Consider the following 26,192-nt stretch of genomic DNA (forward strand, 5'->3'; position numbering starts at 1 on the left):
ATGTTCCTTTTACGTTCCTCTATCGTGTAAACCTCGGATATTACCACTGCCCAAACGGATCGCGAGCAGCAGTAATTAGGCAGTGAAAAATTTGGTTTACTTTTCATTCTATTTATTTTTCCTTGTCCAAAATGCTACTTTAGATGAGTTCCTTGGCATGCCCGCACGGCAAAAGTACCGCCTGGGATTCCCAGGCGCATCATGGGAAAAAGGACCTATTTTCCAGGCACCGCCTGGGAATCCCAGGCGGTACTTATGCCGTGCGTGGTTCACACGATAGCCATGCGAGTAGCGAAAGATCTGTCACGACCCCGTTAGGTTAGTGTTGGTTGGCCCAGATAGGTTGGCTTTGCTGGGACCAGCCTGACCTCCTGCCCTGAGTCAGACCCGTCGTGGCCTGGCCCTGGCTGTTGTTGCTGGGATTGTTGCGGCTTCGGTTGTTGTTGCTGATGCCTTGCGCCCCCATCTGTGTGAGTGCAGCTACGTCAACGTCAGCTCCGGCTCGTCTCTCTTGCTCCATTCCTCTTTGGTGCTCTGCTTGGGTTTCCTCTTCGTTCTTGTCTATCAGTCGGGTAAGTGGCAGTAGGGGCTCTTCAGCGCCAGCGTTTCCCCCACGTACGCTTGGTACTCCGGGCAGCTTTTAAAGGTAGGATGGTGTTCACCCGCACCTAAGACTCTTCTTCTTGAACGTCATTTGACGGGGTAAGCTCAGGTCCGGAAGACGAAAAACGAAACCGTAAGTTACTAGATACAAAAGAGCATTCTAATCGTCGCCGATCGAAGAACTAAAAGAAGAACAAAACCGGAAGCCGGGAAGAAACGGAGTAGGTATCAAGCCCGGTTCCAAGTGAGAAATGTCGACAAGTGCTTTAGAAGGAGGTACGGCGCAAAAAGCTCAGTTATACTAGTCTACTCATAGAAGTCTGGAAGGTTATGTAGCTGGCGCCAGTTCCATGTTCTTCTTCTTGTACTTCGATCGACGACGACGACTACACTACTCAATTATTTGGAGAAATACACTGTGCGGATGGACTCCAGCACGTCCACATTTCTAATCGAAACTTATATTTCTGCCTGCCAGTTCTGTTATTCTTCCGGGCCACTGCTTTTAAGTTGCTGACAGATTGTAGGCACTCTCATCCCAGAAACGTGTCATCACGTTGAAACGAATGTGACAAAATGTCACGTTCCTTTGAGCGTTGCGTCACATCCGTTTCAGCGTGAATGAGCTGTTTTCAGGCTGATTCACGTCCAAACGAATGTGACTCAAAGTAACGTGAAATTTTGTCATTGTCATTCCAACGTGATGTCACGTTCCTGGGATTGTGAGAGCACAACACTAGCCAGTTGCGGCATTGCGGAGGTATACACTCGTATAGGAGGATTGACACCCTGGGATTCCGTTGCCATTGGACGTGGCTTCGAGCAGCGCCTACCAGGGAGGAACAATCTCCCGAGTTAAACGGCTTCGAGGTCCGAATCCCTTAGCGGGTCATTCCAGGAAGAAAACCGAAGGCAAGGCTAGAGGGTTTGTTGAAGCATCATGCACGAGTATGATTCTGAGAGAGGGATAATCTAGGCTGGTGCGGGTGCGTAGGGTCCAGGGCGTTTGGCGAGGCAATAGACACTTCACCAGATCGCCGAGTGAAGAACGAGAGGGAGAAATGGTACCGGAACCTGTTCCTGTAAACGTTTTATTTATAGGTTTTGACGGTTTACAATCATGAAACTCGTCTTAATATAATTTTAAATAATTTTTGGAACCCAAATGAACCCATAATATGATCACAGGAGCGACTTCTATGAACTGTTTCCGGCTTTTGTTATTCTTCTTGTTCTTCACTCTGCGCTCCGATGGAAGTGTCTTAAGGGTGCTTCAGAGAAGAGCTGGAACGGAAGTTGAGAAGAAATCAGGAAGAACAGAGTATGCGAAATTGGTTAGAATGAGCGTCTGCGTCGCCGTTCTGCGGCTTCCGCAGAGTCATATTCCCATTCAAGTCCGGCGTTTGCTCCTCTTGATTTCTTCTCCACTTACGGTCCAGCTCTTCTCTGAAGTACCCTATTTCGCTAGGTATGACTGACGGAAGATGCTGTGTCGTTTCCACCATTTCCGGTATTGCATCAGTCATGATGTGTCGCTGCGAACGTTCCAGTGCTAGCCAGTCAATCTCTCTGTGTTCCTTGCGTTGAGGCGTAGCTTCTGGTCCTCAGTTTGAGATCAGAGGAGAATTCAGGGAGACGTACATAGCAAATCGTTTGTCTGACGGACTTCTGTCCCAGACTCAAAGAAACCCCGAAACTGTTCTGTGTGAAGCATATTACGGTATGCCTTTTACTGATGAACACTTACTTGTACCTCCCTTAGCCCACTACCGTAGGTTCCGAGTCTAATGCAATTGCTTGTGGTCGTAGTGCATCCTTCGTAAGTCTTTGAATAGGGTTTATTAACGAATCGCTGGACCGGAAGTCAAAGAACCATATTAAGAGTCAAATCTACTTCTGCGCGTGCGTTGACATCTGTGCATAAGCAGAAGCGGTTTTTGTTCTTACTTCTGATCTTTGACTTCCGGTCTAGCGATTCGTTCAAATACACTCTTCATATTCAGGTGGCCTTATTTGTGTAAACAGGCGGTTGTCAGAAGTGCATCTTGTTTAATGTATTTCTACGGTAATTTAGGTCCTAGTCTTCATGGCACATGTTGACTTCCGGTCCTTTATCCACGAAACGATGAGTCTCTGGCCCCTTTTCGAAGTCTGTTGAGTGGTGACACGTTTTCGGCTCAACCATAGTCAGTTTTTATATATTGAAGCATGCAGATCGGCCCTCATGATTCCATATCGATTTTGATTGGGCTGACGTGGCTTGCCCAAGCCTCACAGAATTTCCTCTTGCAAGGAAACTTCACAAGCAATGCCCCTTTACTCGGCATTTCAAGATGCTTTTCGCACATTGGCAGTAACATCCAAATGGCTCGCCGCCTATGGTGCAATCACTTCAGCCCGTGCACCATTGGTATCCATAATTTGGCAAGCTGTTTCCCAAGCCACAGATTGCAGCTTGACCCAGATCTACTCCCCAGCTTGCCATACTCGGCATTTTCAAGATTTTCTTGCTAAATTTTGGCATTCAAGACGGCTGGCCAAATTTGTGGCAAGCAACTTCAACCAGTGGTAGGTTGTGTGGACTCTCGTAACTTTCTAGAATGCGAGAGTTTTGAACTTGAAAAGGTTCTTTTCCCCAGCCTGAAGTCCTATGGCGAGCGGGAGGACAAGGGGCTCAGGTAAGCTGTTTTTTTGGTTCCGGCTTGACCGACTTCGGGTTGAGCATCTGCGAGGACTCCTCCATTACGTTCAGAGAGGGGAAGGGCGGGATTTATTGACAGGGTATGTTCGTACAACCTGCCATCTGTTCGGGATGGGAATTAAGTGAGCTGCTTTGAATGCGCGGTCCCGAGTATTTCTGGTTGCATGTCATGAAACATCCCAACCGCGCACATTTTGGGGGTACAACCGCAGTAGTTCGTGTTCTTCTTGACAAGGGTTCCGGCTCTTGCTTCCGGCCCAGGCCTTCTCTGAAATATTCTATCGACCTTTAATGCGCCAGGTGCGCGTTAAAAGTAAGCGAATTGCAACGACCTGAACTGGGACTACATTTAGTCTGGACGTACCGGCTGTTCTGTTTTTCGCGTTGTGCGGCCATTCTCAGTACCTCTTAAGTCCGGCCGCTTCCGAAATATTTATCGACCTTTTAGTAAGGGGCGTTAAAAGTCGAAGCGAAGCGGAACGACCTGCGCTGGGACTACTATTGAGTCTGCTACGCCAGCGGCTGTTCCTGAATTTCTTAACCGCGTTGTGCGTTCATTCTCAGTACCTCACTCTAAATGTCTTACGAAGAAATTTCCCATGTTACGAAGGAAATGGCGCAAGCATAATACGAAGGTTTTTCTTTGTATCTTACAATGAAAAAGCTGAAAAGATTCGTATTATGAAGAAATATTGCTTCGTATTATGCTTGCGCCGAATTCACTGTAACATACGAATAACATAGGCCAAATTTCATTGTAAGACATTTAGGGTGCTCATTTTAAAGTTCTGTGGGCTTCCATAGGAAACCGTCAATAGAGTATTCTAGTCGAGGCCGATCGAAGAACAAGAAGAACAAAGCAGGAACTGGCCCCCGCAACATAACCTCTCAGACTTCTATGAGTGAACTAGTTTCTGAGTTTTCTGTCGCGTATCTCTTTTAAAGGCACTTTTCGTTTGTTTTAAACACTTTTTGACTCAGGAAATAAAAGTAATTGTCGACATTTCTCGCTTGGAACCTGGCTTGATACCTACTCCGTTTCATCCCGGCTTCCGGTTTTGTTCTTCGATCGGTGACGACTAGAATACTCTGCTCTATTGACGATTTCCTATGGAAGCCCACAGAACTTAAACATGAGTAGGGTCCGCTGAATTACCACCCTCTTAAAAGCCTACGAAGGATTTTCTTCATAACTACAAAGAAAATGAAGGCATTGTAGAATTCCTTCGTATTACGAAGGATTTTGCTTCGCAATACGAAGCATTTCTATGTAGATTTTACAATGCCTTCATTTTCTTCGTATTACGAAGCGACTCTTCGTAGACTTTTTACTGTGATAGCACATGCTAGGCATACATCTTAAAACATGCTACGTACACACACAGCTAATATTGCGTCGTGCTGCGTTTGCGTCGACGTTAGCAGTTACTGCTGTGTGCACACCTAAGAAACGCGTATAGTTTAGTTTGCAAAGGCTTTCAGAGTGCGTGTCCCACGCGTACCGGCTCCTGATTTTGAAGTTTTGTTTGATTCTCTTTCCTGTTTTGGTTGGCAGTGTGATTCGGGACTTCAGGAGACGGCACCTTGCAGCGAAGAAGAGCGACCTGGCAGCGATTGAGCCCTTCTGTTTGCAGCCCGATCTCCTTCCACGATGGCAACCTACGCAGTAGTGTATTTGGATTTCGAGACGACAGGTCTCTCGTTGTACCATGCTGAAGTAATTCAGGTAAGTGTAAGTCGTCTTGTCTTCGGCACGTTAATTGTCTGGAAGCTGTCAGATTACTCTACTGCTATCCCAGCGATTTCTCTGGAAGTGCATGTTTTCGTTCAGTCTCACGAAGAAATTTCCCATCATACGAAGGAAATGGCGCAAGCATAGTACACTGATCAAAATTTTGTCTTAACTTAGCGACACATTTATCGCTAACTTTTTTAGCGACAAGATTTGTTGTGGAACGAATAGCTTGTTAAACTGTAGTCGTATTGAAACTAAGGGATAATTTCACAACGACTGACTTGTAATAACGCACCATCAATAATACATCAACGACAAGTATTGGAAGTCCAAAAGAAATTTTGTAATGTTTGCGACAATATTCATAGAGTACTTTTGTCGCTAAATTTATTTTGCATGTTTTTTTTTAACAATAGTAATTTTCATATGACTCAAAATAACAAAATAGATGATTATTCATAAGATGCTTTAATTGAGCAGATAATTGCAAAAGATGTTGTTTCCACACAAATTGTATCGTAAAGAGTGATAACAAGAATTTTGTTCTTCAACGACAAAATGTCGCTTATTAGACTCAACGACATTTGTTTCGCTTTGGTTCATGATGAAATTCTATGTTTTGGAACGACTAAATTTTCACTCATCTGATTGTTTCTGTACAACCATTTTTTAACAGTGTACGAAGGTGGTTTTTGTTCGTATTACGAAGGTTTTCCTTTGTTTCTTACAATGAAACAGCTGTAAAGATTCCTATGACGAAGGAATATTGCTTCGCATTATGCTTGCGCCGAATTCACTGTAACATACGAATAACGTAGGTCAAATTTCATTGTAAGACACTCAGAGTGAGGTATTTTGTCAGACTACACTACAGACTTACGCCTTTCGTGAAGCGTACCGTCTGTAGTACGCCCTTGTTGAGGCGTAAGGGATCATCCGGTTTTGTCCTCCTATTTAAATGCGTGTGGGGGAAATTGCCTTAAGGGGGCACACCAGTGAAAATGCAGAGGTTTCGAAAAACGACCATTCTGAGAAAAGTAACCTATGTATTCAATTTATATTTTATTCTTGGCTTAAAATTATATCAAAGAAAAGGAACATCAGTATTTGGGGGCGAGGTGGCGATAGCAAGATGGAGCGCCAGTGCACTTCATTTTTCTGCGACCTTGCTTCACTCCTGCCACGATTCCGCCTCTCTGGATTGAGCCTCGAGCACGGGATTTGAAAATTTCTCAACAGGACACATGTGGCTATGGTCTGAACCACGGGCATGCAAATAGAATGATTTTGAGTTAAGTTTTTCAAAAGGCAAAAAAAAAATGAAAATTTTAACCAATTTTTTCGCGCTTTCATGGCTGCTGCTCGCGTCTTATTTATGGGATGGCCATTTCCGAGGTTCAGACCATAGACGCATGTTAAACGAACATTTTGCCGCAAACCGTTTTAAGTTATCTCAATTTTTGCGCCCGTGAGAGTGGCACAAAGGTACAAAAGAGGTGTTTTGAGAAAAAGCCCTTTAAGTAGAAACATAAATTTGACGTGTTTTTTTCGGATTATAAATGCGCCTTTTGTCGTAGTTCCGTTTGCGCCAAAATGTTCCTCTTATCAACTTTGTTTGGGTGGTTCAAGGGTTTTGTAATTGAACTTCAAGTGAATAACCTAAACGTTAAGAATTGGTCTAAAATATGCTTAAAAAAATTACCTTTTTAGCAACTATAAAAATGCGCACAAGCCAAAGTAATTGGAATTTTGAGGTGGGGTTTGCGGCGTACGACGCGGGCTGAATAGCGAAAAAATGAGAAAAAATAAAAACAAAGGCCAAAATTTGACGATTTTCACTGGTGTGCCCCCTCAAAGCTTAGTTGTACGCTTCAAGGAGGGCGTGAAGTCTTCAATCGTAGTTCCATGCTAGAATGAGTGGTAAAACCACGATTTAGTTTTACCACTGCTGTTTCACCTCCTTTTTAGTTTTGTTTAACGAACTATTTAAGTCTTACGAAGCGAAGTAGCTTTATTTAAGTAATTTGAGCATATATAACCTTACATAGTAAATAGGTCTTTGTTAACGAACTATTCTTCGTGGGGTTGTAGCATGCCCTGTGCGCTTTCGTGCTGCTCTTTCTTTCCTCCTTATTACAACATTTGTGTTTTGATTGTCCACTTCAGATCGGGGCAACAGGCTTGAACCGAAAGTTCAGCAAGTTCATCATGCCCCAGGGCCCCATCGAGTCGGGTGCCTCGGCGAAGAATGGTTTGACGACCTACGGCGGCCGCCTGTACAAAGGGAACTCACCGTGTTCACTGTTTCCATGGAGCAGGCATACTCCGAGTTTATCACATTCTTGAGGGGCTTCGTGCACCGCGTGGTACTCGTCGCCCACAACGGGTCCAAGTAAGTTTCACTTTCAGAGCTGTTTACACTGTGGCAAGAGGCAACTGAAAATTCTGTTGGCAGCTTGTGGTAATTCTTTGTTGCCCTTTTGTCAATATTCTTAGTAGGATTGTACTTCTCTTTTAGGACCTTGCAAAGTTCTCCGTAGGACTATACAGTCTTCCAGAAAATGCAAGGTCCTACGGAGAAGACTGTCAAACTTGGCCAAAAGATCAACAGAATTTTCCGTACCTTTTTGCCACAGTGATAGGTGTTACGCTCAGATAGGATCCCTTGACGGCACTTGCTCAAAGTGACTGAAACTTCCTTGTCATCAATTTCTATGCACTCCCAAGGTCCCAAGACTGAGCTTTTATCTGCGTAAGAGTTCAGTGACCGCTTAGTAATGGTTGGAACTGAATGTGAAGGATTGTCCGTAATTTGCAAACAGCCCAAATAGGTTTACAGAGGTTCTTTGGGAGGCTCTCCTTCTGGGTTTTGACCATATGATGTACCTTCAAGTGTTCAATTTTTAAAATTTCTACTTCAGACCTCATATTTTGATTAAGTTTTGCCAGTAGTCACCTTTTCGAATGGTCTTATTCTCGACCCTTAATGTGTTCACAATTGTTCAAAGCTCTATTTGCTATTTCTGAACCACCCCTAATGAATATATGTACGTTTATCAATTCTCTTGCTGTAATGTTAAAAGAAAGGTGAATTAATAATATCTAAAAATTATGAAGGCATCATGATGGTATTTTTTTTCTGGTTGCCTACTATATGATCAATTTAAACACAAAGTTGAGGCGAGTTAAGGAACTTTACGTAACAAATTTACTCCTTGGCCCAACATTTGCAAAGAACCAAAAGTTGTCAAGACCTGATTTTTGTTTACAAATTCTCTATTGATTTGTCTATTCCATGGGAATTGCGGATTGCCAAATTTTCAAAACTAAATGACTTCTTCTCTACAAAAATCAACAACCAAAATTTAACTTTATTTTGTAAAACATTGCCAGTCTGTTAACAGTAAATCACACCTCCCCAAACATTTTGGTTCCTTGCAGGGAGAATTTTTATTGAAGAACTTGACACTAGAACATTCGTAGCTTTGCACTCTCATTCCAGGAACGTGACATCACGTTGAAACGAACGTGACAAAGTGTCACGTTCGTTTGAGCATTGTGTCACGTTCGTTTGAATGTGAACGAGCTGATTTTCGGCCAATTCACACCAGAACGAATGTGACACAATGCTCAAACGAACGTGACAGTTGTCACGTTCGTTTCAACGTGATGTCACGTTCCTGGAGTGAGAGTGTGATACGAATAGGAATTGGGAGATAGGTTCTTAACCTTTCAGAAACCTTAAGCACGATCGAAGTTAGTGGGTAATACGATTCTGCTTAATGAGCTGCATGGTTAAGAGTCAACCTGATGGTTGTGTCTGCTTGACAGGCACGCTAGGCTTCAACCTTCACTTTAACTCTTGCAGGAAACAAAGACGTACACTCTTCAGTTCCTTGAGTGAGAGTGTGAGGTAGAAAGGTTCATAACGCACTTCAAAGCCAAGTGTAGATCAGCATTCTAAATTGTCTTACAATGAAATTGGTCGTATGTTATTCGAGTGTTACAGTAAATTCGGCGCAAGCATAATACGAAGGAATATTTCTTCGTAATACGAATCCTTTTAGCTTCTTTTTTATTGTAAGATTCAAAGAAACCTTCGTCATACGAAGAAAAACCACCCTCGTATTGCAGGTGTCGGACAGTGTGTGGTCGACACTTCAAAGCGTCGGACTCAACTGGTCGACATTTGCAAGCTTGGGACAAACTAGTCTACGCCTACAAGTGTCGACTTGTCTTACGCTTGAATTTGCAGTAGTAGGAAACTCAGTGTAGTTTGCCGTTGGACAAACAGTGTCCTTTACATGTAGGCGTCGGAGACACACAGTGTGGTCGACACTTCCTAGCGCAGGACAAGCTGACCTACGCCTACAACTGTCGACTTGTCCTGCACTTGGATTGGCAGTGGCGGTTACCTCACTTTCACGCCTGTGGTACATCAATTTTGCTGTTCTGTTGCAGTTTCGACTTCCCGCTGCTCGTGCGTGACATGGAACAACTGGGACTGCTGGCGCCGCTGCGGGCGGTGGTGGCTGGTACTGTGGACTCCATCCCAGTGTTCCGCTCCAAGCTGCCGCACTGGGGCCAATATGAGTTCGGACTGGCCAACTTGGCCAACAACTTGAACGTGTCCGGCCATGGCGCTCACGACGCGCTGAGGGATGCAGAAATCCTGGAGAGCTTGTGCGTAAAGCTACACGTCACAATCAATGACTTGTGGTGCCACCTGCATACCCTGTAATCAACTTCTGAACCTGCCCGAAAATCCGAAGTCAAGATCAGGATCGATTACGGAATGTGAAAGTAAGGATAAAAGATATCAGGTTTTGCTGAGTCATGTCGTCCCGATCTTACTTTACTTACCATACCATTTATAATGATCCTAATGTTAACATGGCACCGATCGTAGATGGTTTGTAACCATTATGTCACCATGACTCCCTCTCACGTTCTGATTTACTTCTTAAGATTTTCGTTGTTCAGTTTTTCTATTAAGGCATGTTCCTGCCATCTGTGGACCTTGGATGTCCTATGGCCATTCTTTCTTTTTTTCTTGAATGTTGCCCTCCTACTTTCGTTCTAATGTACTTCTTAAGATTTGTTTTGTTATCCTGTTGATGTTTGAAGATATGTTCCTGATATCTGTGGAATAGCAGTTTAGTTTGTTTGAAGGCTTTAAAGGCTTATATGTCATTCTGATTTGCAACCTGTCGTATTGATACACTTCCGTGGAAACCCACTCGGGTTCTGCTTTGTTAAGTTCCTCCTTCAATAATCTTTTCTATAATTTGTCTAAATGTTCTAACTGTTAAAGAATATCCAGGACTGTTAATTTTGTTCACGACGCTTCATGTTAACTCCTATATCTGTATAGGGTATCCAAATGTAGATTGGTAGAAAGACACGACACCGTGAATGAAGGGCTGGTTTGTCCCACGGCAGTTTCAAGCTCAATGCTCCACCTCTCTGGTTGCTCGCTGACATTTGTATAAGTTCTTTCCATTTCATCTTTTTTGCAATTTGTTTAGATTTGCATGTTTTTTTTTTACGTTTTCCTTTTGGCTGCGTGCCATCCTTCCCTATATTTTTGACAATATCAGGTTGCAAGAAATTGGAATAGTTTCTCCTGTTGCGTAGTGTTAAGTGACTCTTTGCATGAATAATAGTTGACGTTGCTGTACCTTCACTAAAAGCAGTGTTAGTGAACCTTGCAGCCAGATCATCGAACTTGTATCTTTCAATTTGTTTTTCTTTATCTTTGTATTTTAGTTATTTCATGTGCTGAGAATAATAAAAAAAGAAAAACTGACCTTAAGAGAATTTGTCAGTCGCCCTAATCAGGGGGTGGCAACAGCCTAGTGCGCGCGTGAAGCTATGCGCGCCGCTCGGGCCGGCAAGGAGCGGCCGGGCGGCTGGGCCGCGCGGCCGAACCAAATTAAACAGAACTTTGTCAAAACTGCATCGAACTGAGTGATCGAGGTCATTTTTAGATTCTACGCAAAATTTCCTATCCGTGAGTGACAATGGAATGGACTTTTGGATATGTGAAACAGTTCTAAAATCAATTTGAAAACCAAATTTACGGCACCAGACAGCCGACTTGAAGTTTCCCTTTCACTAAAAAAGCTATTTCCGTTCGTTTTAGGTCCATACATACAGCGAGCCGATTGTTGGCCACTATTTTCCGGGTTGCGTGGTACACTTGGAACGCCAATACGACTTCTGTAGCAGAAATGCCGATCCAAAAACTAATTTCCATTTTTGGTCCAAAATTGTATTTTGCAACTTTGGAGGTTAAAAGCACAGTTTGAAATAGGTTTCTCAGCATTGTCAACCTCACTAAGCAACCCAGAATTCAATTCTCTATCGCTCTGCTGCTTTGGATTTGCAAAAGGAGGTCAAACTTCTAATTGAAACGAAAAGGCCCGAAGCGCTGCAAAACCGGCAAAACAGTTCAAGTATTTTGTGGAGCTTAATGTGTGAAAACTATTTCTCAGATTGTAAATCCAACCACACCACCTTGTAGGCCAGTCAATTCTACAGCTCCATTGTAAGTTTCATCGCAATCGGAGACCAAGAGTGAAGGCGGCAGAATATATTTTAAAGTTAGCTGCAAAAATCTGCCGCAGCGATTTCTCATACTTGCGCCCGCTCGACCAACCAACCAAACTGATGGGATTTACAATTATTATAGCTGTCTTTGCTCTGGTCTCCGATTGCGATGAAACTTACAATGGAGCTGTAGAATTGACTGGCCTACAAGGTGGTGTGGTTGGATTACAATCTGAGAAATAGTTTTCACACATTAAGCTCCACATAATACTTGAACTGTTTTGGCGGTTTTGCAGCGCTTCGGGCCTTTTCGTTTCAATTAGAAGTTTGACCTCCTTTTGCAAATCCAACACAGCAGGGCGATAGAGAATTGAATTCTGGGTTGCTTAGTGAGGTTGACAATGCTGAGAAACCTATTTCAAACTGTGCTTTTAACCTCCAAAGTTGCAAAATACAATTTTGGACCAAAAATGGAAATTAGTTTTTGGATCGGCATTTCTGCTACAGAAGTCGTATTGGCGTTCCAAGTGTACCACGCAACCCGGAAAATAGTGGCCAACAATCGGCTCGCTGTATGTATGGACCTAAAACGAACGGAAATAGCTTTTTTAGTGAAAGGGAAACTTCAAGTCGGCTGTCTGGTGCCGTAAATTTGGTTTTCAAATTGATTTTAGAACTGTTTCACATATCCAAAAGTCCATTCCATTGTCACTCACGGATAGGAAATTTTGCGTAGAATCTAAAAATGACCTCGTTTACTCAGTTCGATGCAGTTTTGACAAAGTTCTGTTTAATTTGGTTCGGCCGCGCGGCCCAGCCGCCCGGCCGCTCCTTGCCGGCCCGAGCGGCGCGCATAGCTTCACGCGCGCACTAGGCCAGCGGTTCCCAACCTTTTTCAGCCCGCGACCCCAAAACGGCTTCCAAAATTTTTCGCGACCCCAGGAACGAAATTACGCGACCCCACGCGACCCCATCTTTTTTCGGGGGGAGGGGGGATTTTTTCGAAAATGAACTGTCACATTTTGAATTTTGACCCCACGCGACCCAAGGTAGCATGCCGCGACCCCACAAAATTTTTCCGCGACCCCAAATGGTGTCGCGACCCCGGGGTTGGGAACCACTGCACTAGGCTGTTGCCACCCCCTGCCCTAATTGTTCTGCCTGAAGTCAACTTCTTTTTAAAGTGCTTTCCGATAGGCCGTTTCTGCCCCCTGATGAAAAGCGTCTCCAGGTTTTGAGAATTTCTGTACGGACAGAATGATCCGTGAATACAAACACCAATATTAATCCATAATTACGGCTTCTAAGTCCAGCCGCATTATCAACTCAACTTGTCTGTAATCATAATCTGAACCTTTCAATCCGTACATTCATCCTCTGAACTTTCAGTATGAAGACTATAAACACTGCAAATCCTAAGGTCAGACTTCTTCAGACATGAAGCCTTGCCAAGTTTGGTCAGACCTGAAAGTCTCGCCGAAATTTGGTCAGACAAATAAAGCTTGCCACAAAATGGTCAGACAAAAAAGTCTCACCACAAAATGACCGAAAAACGGTCATACACAAAAAGTATGACCGAAAAAGGGTCATACTTAAATGTATGACCAAAAAAAGGTGAGACATTAGCGAGACTGGCTACTGTTTAGCTTGGGGATATATCAGCCTTTACCTGTGATACACTATAAAGTATGACCGTTTTTCGGTCATACATCGAAGTATGACCTTTTTCCGGTCGTACATTTCAGTATTACCGTTATAGCGGTCAGAAGTCTCACCTTTCTATTTTCAGTGATAAGGAGCATTAAGGACTCTAGTTTTGGAGCCATCCGAAGCGAGATTTCTCATACGGACTGTCATTTCTGCCTTGGCTTTCTGTTGTTCGTCTTCCGGGTTAGAGGCTCGTTTGGGGTACTGAAGTGCGCGGCTACCACGCACGGCGCGCAAAAAACGGCCTGTGACTTGCTGCGTGGTTGGCCTCAGGTGGTACCACTTGGCTCTCTGTTAGGAGTGGATATGCATGCGCTAGTTGCCTTAAGTTGCCCAGGATATTGCTCTTTAAACCGTTCTGTACTGCGTCAAATCGGGACCCTCTTGCACACCTGAGGAAGCTTATCTCAGCGCGCTTTGGAGTAGCCACCTGCCTTAACCATCTGAAAGGCTCTGACGTCTAACCGCAGCCGGCGTGCACACTGTGGGAACAAATCACAGTAAATCCTGTAGTGATTAGTACAGCTGTCACTGTAGTTCAGAGTACAGGATTTACTGTACTTTATACAGGATCTCCTGTACTATGTACGGGATTTACTGTTACCACAGGAGTGGAGTACGGAATATCCTGTACCAGGCACAGTAAATGCTGTAACCAGGTTACAGTAAATACTGTGTCCTGAACTACAGTAAATCCCGGCAAAAAAATTAACGGGATTTACTGTGGTTTTTTCGCACAGTGCAGTTTATCTCGATGACTAGTTGATAAAATTAAGTTCATTATTTAGAATCAAAACTCATGGTGGAATCGTATAGTAAAGAATATACTTCGCAATTATTTCGTGCAACAAGCCAAGTGGTTTGTACCTCACGTAAAAAAAAGGCCGTTAGGTTTAATGCGTCTAAAGCAGAAGCTGCACTGAGAATGAAAAGTCATGATCAATACCCAATTTTGGGCGAGGTATAATTTATCACCCAAATTTGGGCGAGGATTGTTTCCTCGCCCAAAATGGGTGAGGAAGGGTGTATCAGCTACCTATATGGCTCCGTAGTATTATGACCCAAATTTGGGTAAGGAAACCTTCCTCACCCAAATTGGGCGAGGAAACCTTCCTCACCCAAATTTGGGTAATAAAGAATCCCTCGCCCAAAATTTTAGTCATGATCATGACTCTTTCATTGTCAGTGCGGGCGTGGATTGCATCGCCCCAGGCGCCTGCTGGCGGCGGGGTAGTCCACTCTAGAGATACGCTCCAAACCAGCACCGATGACTTTGTCTCGTTGCCTCGATTCCAATACGGTAAGGCAAAGCGGTGATCCATGACCACTTTTTTTTTTGGCGACTCTCTCTACTTCACCCCGTGGTTCGACATGTTAAGTTTCCAGCATGCACTCTTAAAAGCATGCGAAGCATTTGCTTCATAACTACAAAGAAAATGAAGGCGTTGTAGAATTGATTCGTATTACGAAGGATTTTGCTTCATAATACGAAGCATGTCTTCGTAGACTTTACAATGCCTTCATTTTCTTCGTATTACGAAGCGATTCTTCGTAGAGTTTTCACTGTGTGAGGGGACCCTTTGGACCTCCAAGATCAGACCTATATAGACTTTTTTCTCTCTTCACACTAAATTCTTATGGACTTTTTAAATGCATAAAGACGCATTTTTTATGCATAGTTATGCATGCTCAGAATCGTCCATATGTTATGTATAAAATTATGCATCACTGTGTACATTTTATGCATCTTCCTGCATAAAATGTACACAGTGATGCATAATATTATGCATAACATATGGACGTTTCTGAGCATGCATAACTATGCATAAAAAAGTCCACAAGAATTTAGTGTGTTGCTTATAGCGTTCTTTGACCAAACGTAAAATGTACTATTTTCTCCTTAACTATGCACAATTTTGATCGTTATACAGATAAAATTGCCAATACATCATGTAGAAATTGAAAAGTACATTGAAAATGACAAAAATTCCGGTTTAATAGACTAAATACATAAAACAATGAGCAAAATAGTGCATAGCTAAAGAGAAAATAGTACACATTACGTTAGCACAAAAACCTCTATGGAAAAGATAAAAAGTCAATACGAGTCTGAGAGTACTGGGTACTCTACAAATCAAAGAGTGTACATGGTATGCTCTAACTGGAGCATGCCTGCAAGCACACTCTAGCTAGCGCATGCCTGCCAAGCACGCACTAACTAGTGCATACATGCCGTACACGCTAACCGAAGCATACATTTACTGCATAAGGGATAGGGAGTTTTCTGCATCAGGAAGCGTGTACATGGCATGTATGCACAAGTTAGTGCATGCTTGGCAGGCATGCGCTAGCTAGAGCGTGCTTGCAGGCATGCTCCAGTTAGAGCACACTATGTACACTCTTTGATTTGTGGAGTACATTGGAACTTGTCAGCAATGCTCAGCATTTAGAAAATAAAATGTAAAATGGTCACGGTACCCCATACGGGATTGCATGACCATACAATTTTTTTTTCCGAAGAAGTGTACTTTTAACCATTATTCTCGTTGAAATAGTTTCCTTGGCTGCCTTTACGATCAGTCTAGTCACCTCAGCCATAAAAAAAAGTCCAAAAACGATTAAAGCTTCATCCGTTCTAAGAGGCCTTAAAATGGGCGGTTCAGAACGGTTAACTCGCCACACTGTAAAAAATTCCGTACTTTTGTTCGGAATTGGTACAGAAAAATATAGTACGGAGGTACGGAGAAAAGTACGGAACGTTCCGTACTTGCTCCATATGAACCCATGTAAATGGGTACGGAGAAAAAGTACGGAACGTTCCGTAGTTGGCAAGTACGGACGGTCCAGGCAAATTATTGACCAGACATGTTCCGTACTTTTTTCTCATAGTGCAAGGCCTCCACATTTCACACCCACAGCTATAACATATGTTCATATTTTTGTTTGTCTTGCGAAGACGGATCCGATAATTCGCGTTTTTCATGTTAAAGGCGAGTCTCCCCTGTTAACAGCGCACCCTCAGTCTCGTATTGACTTTTTATCTCTCGCCAAAAATGTTTTTGGTGCAAACGTAATATATACTATTTTCTCTTAGCTATGTGCTATTGTGTTCATTGTATAATGTATTTAGTGCATTAAACCTGACTTTTTGTCATTTGAAATGTACTTTTCCATTTCTCCATGATCTATTGCCAATTTAATCTTTAAAACGATCAAAATTGTTTATAGTTAAAGAGAAAATAGTACATTTTTCGTTTGTTCAAAAAAACACTGTAAGCCAGAGAGAAAAAAGTCCGTGTCTGAGAGTGCGGCGCTGTGCCGGAAATTCCTCATCCTCTTCACTGTATTTCGGCTGCACTCAGCAGTGTAGGCTCTAATCTTTAAAGATAAGTCAGACAAGTACAAACGAAATCACTTTGGGCATTAAGTGTTTTGACTCTGTCCGAAGTACGATAAATACAGCTGCCTCATGCTACAGGAGCAGTATCGCTTCGACGGTCGACACCATCATGAGGTTTGTGCCATCCTGCTGTTGTGCTGTTGCTAGAAATCGTTCCTACCGTATCGTATTTAAAATATTGCCCTGGGTGAACGGGACTAATTCAAAACTTACGCTACCGCTGATCATTGCCCTAGACGAAGGCCAAGTCCCGGCCAGTGGGCCATCACCCGGCCAACACCCGGCCAAGTCCGGCCAACACCCCGGCCCAGGCCCGGTCATCACCCGGCCAACACCCGCCAAGTCCGGCCACACCCGCCTGGGCCCGGTCAACTCTGGCAAAACCCGCCTCGGCCAACACCTCGCCATCGCTTGGCCAGCACGCGGCCCATTCCGGCCATACTATTAACGGCCGAAAAAGGGTATTTTCGCTGTCTAAGCGCTTCCGAGGCTCCCCATAACACTCCCGGCGCCTTTTTCGGTACCGCGGTTTAGTGGGTAGGCGAGCGTGTGTCTGGTCCGAATGGCATACGATCATGTGTGGTCTAGTCCTTAATGGAAATGGTAAATAGTGGGTAGGCAGCCCCGCAGACACGCCTGTTGAGCAGCTGGCCTACGCTGTACCCTGGCAGGCGCTGGCTCGGCCCTGTCAAATGGCAACGCGGGTGACATAGCGATCAGGCACCCCTTTTTAGTGTGGCCCGGGATGGGCAGGCTATTTACTATGAACACCGCAAGAAAAAGTGTGGATAGTACAACCAAAGTACAACAAAAACTGTACAATAAAAGTACAACAGGATTGTAGAAAGTACAACGAGTATTGTACAAACCACAACGAGCCCTGGACGGCACAACGCCTCATCGTGCCGCTTCATTGTACTTTGTACAACAATCGTGTACTTGTACTTGAAAAGTACACTCAATCCTGATAAAAAATTTGCCAGAAATTAGTGTATTTTTGTTGTGGTTATTTCCTGCAGTGAACCTTGCACCACTAGCTTCAACACGCAGTTTGTTCTCTTCACTTTTTTATTTACAGGTCTTTCCTCATTTGTGCGTTTCAGGTGAGTACCGCAGCCCATCTGGATCAACCTACTGTTGAGGGAGCAGCAGTCATATCAGCCCTACAGGATATCCCAGCGGTTCTCAACCTTTATCGGCTCGCGACCCCAATTTGCAGCCAATATTTCCGCGACCCCCAGGAATAATTTCGCAACCCTACGGGACCCCTCCTTTAGCATGCCTTTGTTACGGGGTGCGATATCCACCTTCGTAAAGGAGCAGTATTGTCTCAAATTTGCTCAAAACGGTTACAAATGCCTTTGAAAAATCGTGTTTTGGGCCGACTTTAAGCAGAAACCGCGCCTGATCGGAGACGGGCCTTCGTTTTTTTCCAACAGGCAATTGGTCTTTGGACCTACCTTTAGCATGCCTTTGTTGCGGAGTGCGATTATCAGCCTTAGTTTGGGAGCAGTAGTGTCTCAAAGTTGATCAAAATCGTCCTAAGTGCCCTGGAAAAATCGTGTTTTGGGCCGACTTAAGCAGCCACTGCGTCTGATCCGAGGCGGGCCTTCGTACTTTTCCAACGGCAATTGGTCTTTGGTAGGGTCATGGCGGGAAAACTAGACAGGGGAAGAACTGGACGCCCCATATTTAACTTCAAATGCCGTATGCACAGACTTTAACAACTATCGTGCGGAACCCGCTGATGGCACGGAGCAACTTTTGATACTTTGTTTAGCTGTGCTGCATACTGTATTCGAAGTTAAATATGGGGTGCCCAGTTCTTCCCCTGTCCAGTTCTTTTCCGCCCTAACCCACTCACCTGAAAACGCACAATAGGGAAGAAACTGTAAATAAAAAAGTGAAGAGAACGAACTGCGTGTTGAAGCTTGCGGTGCAAGGTTCAATAGTAAATAGCCTGCCCATCCCCGGCGACACCACTGAAAAGGGTGTCCTGATCGCCATGTCACCCGCGTTGCCATTTGACAGGGCCGAGCCAGCGCCTGCCAGGGTACAGCGTAGGCCAGCTTGCTCAACAGGCGTGTCTGCGGGGCTGCCTACCCACTATTTACCATTTCCATTAAGGACTAGACCACACATGATCGTATGCCATTTCGGACCAGACACACGCTCGCCTACCCACTAATACCGCGGTACCGAAAAAGGCGCCGGGAGTGTTATGGGGAGCCTCGGACGCGCTTTAGACAGCGAAAATACCCTTTTTCGGCCGTTTAATTAGTATGGCCGGAATGGGCCGCGTGCTGGCCAAGCGATGGCGAGGTGTTGGCCGAGGCCGGTTTTTGGCCAGAGTTGACCGGGCCCAGGCCGGGTGTTGGCCGACTTGGCCGGGTGTTGCCGGGTGATGGCCGTGCCTTGGCCGGGTGTTGGCCGGACTTGGCCGGGTGTTGGCCGGGTGACGGCCGGGTGATGGCCCACTGGCCGGGACTTGGCCTTCGTCTAGGGTGTAGCAAAAAGCTACGGAAAATTCTGTAAACAGCTTGTGGTAATTCTCCGTAGCCCCCTTGTCAATATTCTCTGTGGGCTATTACAGTATTTTCCGTAGGACCTTACAGTGATCTCCGTAGGACTATACAGTCTTCCAGGTCCTACGGAGAATACTGTAAGAGCCTACGGAGAATATTGATAAGAGGGCTACGGAGAATCCTGGCAAAATAATTAACAGAATTTTCCGTACCTTTTTGCCACAGTGATAGTGCCTGTTTTCTGAACACATTCTTCGCAAGACTCCCAAATTATTGTAAGGCTTTCGGAGAGTATAAAGTTGCAATGCTAAGCATTTAGTGCGCATTACGAGAAGAAAGCCCTGAAGGGATTCCCAGTCAAGATTTGCTCTCGCGTCCAAGCCAGGACAGCCAGTATTTTTGCTTCGTAGCTGTGAAAGGTATCAACAATCAAAAAGGAACAGTACCATGATGTTCGATCTATGGTCATTCGCTTATAACTGGTCTCTAGCACTATCTTATGATGTTGCCATCGACAATCGTGATTCGTTTAATCGTATCCTCTCTTCAGAATGGTCTAGGTCATCGTCCGGATCATTTTGTGTCCATCATCGGAATTAAAGTGCAGGAAAGTACGCACCAACTGAACTGCCCGTTGTCTCGTTTATAAGAGAGCTACGGAGGATCTTGGCAAAAATGTTAACAGAATTTTCCGTACCTTTTGGCCACAGTGTATACGCAGCGTTTGTTTTCCCCCGTAATTTAAAAGTGGCGAAACGGTTCATGCCAAAATTTGGCGACAATTTTGATTCTCACTACAAGACTAAGCAATATTTCCACTCAAAATTTGTTCAAAATTCCGTTCATTCATCATCTGTTCTCAGCATTACGTGGTTGCTGGTTGTGGGTGCCGTGCTGGTCTCCCAGCAGGCGTTGGCTCTTCCTGCTGCGTCGTCTGGTTCCGCCGCCGATCGCTTAGCGGAGGAGATCGCCAACCTACAAAAGATTCTGAAGACAGGAGCGTTGGAGTATGGCATTCCAGTTGTGGACCCTCTGGACATCAACCAGATCCCGATCAACGCCAACGGCGGTGGCTTCAAGTAAGATCATGGAGTTATCTTAATGTCCGTCGATCGGTAAATTTCACCGCTACTCCAGATGCGCTCCGCTGGGAAAGCTAAAATTAGGCCTTCTGAGCAAATTTGCGCGAATACCAAACCTTGGCAAACCGGTGGCCTGGGACCTCTAGAAACAGAGGCGGACAGAGGTGTGTACTCGCATATAGTACAGTATATATATATATACACTTGTATATATATATATATATACACTGTATATACACTGTATATATATATATATAACATAACTTGTATATATCAAGAACTTCATGCAGTACCAAATCTTGAAATTTAAGCACCGTTACCGACCGTTACTTTACACTCAATTAAAATTGAGTCAATTTTATATATTTGTCTGGTGAGAGTGAGATGGAAATCAAGTGTAGCTCAGTAGTACTGTTTACAACTTTCAACGATATTCGGTGATGTTCGCAATTCATTCCAGAAAGGAAACTTCGTAAATAATAAGCCACTTTATCAGGGGTTGATTTAATCCAGGATGTGGAAGAAGAGAATAAATCGACTTTTCTCCAAATTGAGTTCTCTCATTGTTGTGCCTCAGGATGGTTTAATCGTCATAACACCTAACTGTTTGACCTTATTTCTAACAGATTAGGAGAAAATCCACATAAAAAATGGATCTGAACTTGACCCCTTTAACGGTCCTAATTTCATTGGAAAATGGAGGTAACTGAATCGAAGTCCACATGACCTCGTTGATAAAAAAGGCAAGAGGAGGTAACTTGCGTCTTAAAGAATTTAATGGAAAAAGAATCAACTCAACTCGCAATCACTAGTTGGAAAAAAGAGGTAACTTCACAGTAATGAAGACTACGTATAGCTCCGCTTGAATTGTCTTAAAATTCCACATCTTGGGAGAACTATGTAAACATGATTCCGTTGTCCATTCTAACGTAAAGATTCAGATCACAGATATCGTCTACAGAGTGATGTTACACTTACGAAAATGTTCAGTTATTTCTTTATCTTTTTTGACAAAAATACAACTGCATCATACATCTGATAGGATTAAGTCTCCCCTGCAAAAAGTTTTTTGTTTCTCCTGAAAAATGATGAAAATTGAGTTATCCCTTTCTTCCCCTTCGTGGATCATTTATAAATAGTTCAAAACTGCGACTATAAAAGTATACTTCTTACAGAAGAGGAGCTTTGGACTAAGCGATTGTGGTGTAATTGTGTTAAGTTTGAAGTGCATCCTGAAGATCCTCTGATCTTTTATCAGACAATTGCTTATCTCACCACAATGGGCATGTAACAATGTGAAACTAGGCGTAAAACATGGCGAATAAATGAATCATAATAATTACACTAAAATTCCAAGGGTGAGACATCTGACCGATTTTCGGTGATACAAAAAGTATGACCGAAAAACGGTCATACACAAATGCATGACCGAAAAAGGGTCAGACATCAGCGAGACAGCTTGGGGATATATCAGACTTTACCTGTAATACATACACTATAAAGTATGACCATTTTTCGGTCATGAATCGAAGTAAGACTCTTTTTCGGTCATAAATCGAAGTAAGACCCTTTTTCGGTCTTACATTTCGGTATGACCCTTTTTCGGTCGTACATTTCAGTAAGACCGTTATAGGGGTCAAAAGTCTCAGTGAACAACCAGGAACAGGTCAGAAACTTGGAAGTAATTCCGCACTACTGTTGCAGGGCATCTGGATCTCTCAACGACCTGATCGTCGACGGCATCTCCTCCTTCACCGTGACGAGGCTGGAGCAGACATCTGGAGCCGTCAGTGGCCGCGTCTCTCTTGCCATTGAACTGCCTGCAGCAGACGCGAACCTGGAGTACGATCTGCACGGCAAGGTCAAGATTAGTTTCATCAACGTCAAGCTGAACGGAAAGAGTGCAGTCTCGTAAGTTCCCTGTGCGATCACTGCAAAGCGAGTGGCAAGTTTGCTTGCCACAAATTTGGCAAGCCGTTTAGAATGTCAAATTTTGTCAAGCTTTGGTCGGAAATCTTCATAAGCTTGCCAAATTTTGGCAGGCTGAGTGGTATTTCCGGCCTAAGCTTGCCAATTTTTGGCATTCTAAACGGTTTGCAAAATTTGTGGCAAGCAAACTTACCACCGGCTTTGCAGTGATCTGTGCGAATGTGTGATTCTTGAAGCATACGTTTCACTCTGGTATTGCAATCTGATTGCAGAGCGAAGGTCGACGGAATCAAAGCCAACGCTGATCTGGACATCACAATCAACCCCGACAATTCCATCACCGTGGATAACATCTGCAACATCGACTTTGGATTCCACAAAGCAACAGTGTGTACCAAAACGTTCACATTTCTTTACAAATTTTAATTCACCTGCCCGGAATTGTCTGATGCCAATTTTCGTCACTTCTCCTATTATGTTCTTCTGTTTGAATTCCAGGTTCACATTGATGAAATGAGCGGCGTCGTGAACAGCCTCGTCAACAAGCTCATCCCGACTCTTGTCAATGTACGTAACAAAATTACACATACGGAAGAATGCAAGACGTTCAAAAACTCTCCCGTAAACTACAAGATGTAGTGTGTGCGAAGTACACATCTATAGGAGTGAGCTAAACAATTACACTTCTGCAGAAGTTTACTGGAGCAAGCACACATTTAGGGTAAAGTGCCGAATATGGATCATTTTTGTTTGAAAGCACGTACCGCCAAACCAATCGCCCAATTTAATTTTTTCAAAGGTTTTCTTGTAGTCTGCACTTTTGACTGCTACAATCACGCGCAGGGGAGCTGATCAATCTTACCCTTACACGACGCAAATGAAAAAGGGTGCGAAAACGGCCTGGTTTCAGGTTAGGAGTCAAAATTCAATGCGTCATTGCAAAGAATCCATTCATCAGAAATGTCTCAAAATTTATTCGAGGCAGCTACAGAGAGCACCCTTTCAAAATTTAGACGACCTGAAGTTATCGAAACGCCCCTGTAGAAACGCGAAGGGGAGGGGGCGTGGGGTTGATTCATGTTTGGGTCAGACCCAAATATGTATCTCTAAAATCACTGCATTCAAAGCCCTGTAAATTTCGGGAGAAAGGGGGGGGGGTGATCTATGTTTGGGTCAGACCCAAATATGGATCTCTAAAATCACTGAATTCAAAGCCCTGTAAATTTCAAAGTATGAGATACTCAATGTTTAGTTCTTTGCGGTAATCTCGGAGTGTATCGACGAAAATTTGGGTCATCGCTTGTTTGAGCCGAAATACAGGACATATTTCTTAACACTGATCCATGTTTGGTAACCTTGCCCTCTAGGAGGAAGTCTCGCCAAAATTCGGTCAGACAATAATGTCTCGTCACAAAATGGCAAGCCTGTTTTCTGCCGCTGTAAAAGCGCTGATGAGCGCCCATGCGGCGCAACGGATCATACGCCTTTACCGCGGTCAAACAAGAAAGTCTCAGGATTTTGTGGCGAAACAATTTTGTCTGGTCGAAATTTGGAGGGACTTTTAGGTCTGACCAAAACTTGGCGAGACTTCATGTCTCATCTTTGAAGTAGGGAGAAGTCAGAGTGTAAGTGCAGGATTGAGGAGTTGCTTCAATTTAAGTTTGTTGTTTCTATCTTGTTTTATGTGAGTCTAAAGTAAGGTCAAGTTTACTTAGGATCCTAAAACATTTATTCGTTTTCGATGAACATAACAGCTGGCCGTTGGTTTATGACTAGATTAGAAATTACACACTAGTAAGACAGAATTAGAAAGTAAAAGGCTTGGTTTACTTTACTTTACTTGGTTTACTGTTTGGTTTACTTTAGGCGGTTATATGATTCAACTTTTAAGCAACTTCCCATTTTGCCTGAATCTGAAATACGACTTGAAGTTAAATTTAGGGACGTTAATAGTAGGCCATTGCTCTTATTGCCAAATTTTTCACATTTTCAGTCCAACCGCAACAAGATTATTCAGCTTATTGAGACAGTAGGCAAGGACAACATCAATAAGTACTTCGACATGGTTGCCGGCAAGGCATCCAGCTGGAAGTCCATCGCAGTATCAGACATGCTGCAGACCTTCACAAATGAACTTGTCGTGTCTCCAGAGGCCCACCGTATTCTCCGCCAAATCGCTCGTCACTTGGATGCCTGAAATGGCAAACCACCAAGATATTTCAAGATACCATCAGAAAATATGTTGGAATAGGAAATAAAGCACGTCTACCTAAGAATCTACTATCCGTAACTCATTTCAGGGTGTGTTCTGGGGTGGATCATACATTCTGAGCCCTTCAATCTTATTGGTGAGAAGGAGCCTTAGGGATAGAAGACCGTTAAAAAGGTGGTTTTCATCAGATGCGTCGGCCGGCTGGATTTGGCCGGGGCAGGGCTGGACCCACATCCCCTTATGTGTCAATCTGTTAGGACAACCCTACGTCGCTCCGTCCCTGTTGGTGGGCTATCTCTGCGTCGCACCATTCATCATCAATCCGACTGTCGTCCGGGTCATCCATGGTCTTTGAACATCACTCGAAACAGGGAAACTTCGAAAAGAGAATAAACCCACAAAATTAATAGAAAAAACGGTAATGTAAGCAAAACTCTAAGTAAGCTATCGAAACTAATGGTCAACTGGAACAAATCTACAATCTTTGACTGACGCTTGACTCCATTCGAAGATATGCTGATGTCGGTCTTCTCATCGATTTACATCATGAATCTTCAATTAACTAAGTGAAAGAGGCACTTCCAACAACAGCCAGCTGAAATAAAAGTAAAGTTACTAACCAGAAGAGAAAAGTACAATTTCAAGAAATCCTAGGAGCCACGAAGTCAATTTGGTTATTGCAGTGGCGCCCACAGAAATTTCATTTTGGGGGAGCGACTGATATCCAGCCCCTTACAACCCCCTTTCTTCTCTTCTTCTTCTTCTTCCGCAGACCCTGACCCACGTGTTGGCGCCACTGGATTATTTTGTACGAGTGTGGAGAAAGTTGTGGCTACCAGTGGTTGGTGCACTGTCAGAAAATTCCGAAAAAAAAAATATGGTAAAATCATGAAGTTTTTCCGAAACTTCTGCATGGAGCTCTCCATAAAGGCAAACTTGGGGCTTTCTCAGAAAAAATTCGGAATTTTGAACAAAAATGCATGCTTCACTATCACGAAAACACGAAAAAGGGTTTGCAACCAGTTAAAAAATGAGGGAAAGGTGAACCCCTACTTGTTTAGCTCAGTTTTCATAATATTAAGGGAAAGCTACAGGATATCAGTCAAATGAGCTCGAAGGAGATTGTCCCTTCTGAAAACACCTGTAGTCGCGCACTAAAACTGCCCCTCCATTGTTGCTGACGTTGAATTGTTTGGCTTGTTTCAAAAGGCTACGGTTCTCTAGTCATGTTTTCTTCAATTCTGTGAAATAGTTCTCACTCACAACTGAACAACACCACGACGATTGGTTTGACAAACTTTATAAACTCGGGAGGGGTGGTTTCGAAACGCGGGTGAGTGGGGTGAGTCCGAGGGGTGAATCACTAGTGTACTCATGTGTACAAATTTGCCCGTACTCAGTGAACTCACAAGTTTAAAAAGGTCGAAATTCTCTAGTTTTTCGACCGATTTAAAGTAGTACATCAGTTACAAACAAAGTATTAAAAAAGTTCCCCATTTGATCCATATCGATAGAAAATCATGCGCTGAAGTCAGTGTTACCAAACAAAATGCTCCTTCCTGAACTCGTTTCTGAGATAAATGCAGTCAAAGTTGGGATTTTTAACATGGGTCTTATGGGGAATGGGTCTAAAAAACATGCTAACGTTTACTTTTGGCACATAGGAGTAATAAAAGGCAATGAAAAACTATAGTTAGAAAAAACACTACATAGAATCAAAATCCTTCCAGAAAAACGGGGGTCCCT

At 43.7% G+C, this 26,192-nt stretch overlaps 2 protein-coding genes across 11 annotated transcripts; both read left to right on the top strand.

Moving 5' to 3' along the window:
• Positions 1-435: 435 nt before the first annotated feature.
• Positions 436-10,849, top strand: LOC117651841. 10 transcript variants are annotated; one of them, XM_034396258.1, is made up of 4 exons: positions 436-572; positions 4,860-5,030; positions 7,206-7,431; positions 9,501-10,849. In XM_034396258.1, exons 3-4 carry the CDS (start codon positions 7,349-7,351, stop codon positions 9,778-9,780), a joined length of 363 nt encoding a protein of 120 aa, XP_034252149.1. In that variant the 5' UTR covers positions 436-572; positions 4,860-5,030; positions 7,206-7,348; the 3' UTR covers positions 9,781-10,849. The 10 variants fall into 10 exon arrangements, with proteins under 10 accessions (XP_034252149.1, XP_034252154.1, XP_034252145.1 ...); XM_034396263.1 differs by lacking the exon at positions 436-572 and adding an exon at positions 2,047-2,071; XM_034396254.1 differs by lacking the exon at positions 436-572 and adding an exon at positions 2,142-2,422.
• A 5,852-nt stretch (positions 10,850-16,701) lies between these two features.
• LOC117651798 lies at positions 16,702-24,514 on the top strand. The gene is made up of 6 exons (XM_034396152.1): positions 16,702-16,812; positions 20,087-20,302; positions 22,010-22,216; positions 22,507-22,621; positions 22,733-22,801; positions 24,228-24,514. Exons 1-6 carry the CDS (start codon positions 16,808-16,810, stop codon positions 24,429-24,431), a joined length of 816 nt encoding a protein of 271 aa, XP_034252043.1. The 5' UTR covers positions 16,702-16,807; the 3' UTR covers positions 24,432-24,514.
• Positions 24,515-26,192: the final 1,678 nt, after the last annotated feature.

This window comes from Thrips palmi, unplaced genomic scaffold (genome assembly GCF_012932325.1).
Source record: "Thrips palmi isolate BJ-2018 unplaced genomic scaffold, TpBJ-2018v1 HiC_scaffold_6, whole genome shotgun sequence".
NCBI classification, from domain to species: domain Eukaryota; kingdom Metazoa; phylum Arthropoda; class Insecta; order Thysanoptera; family Thripidae; genus Thrips; species Thrips palmi.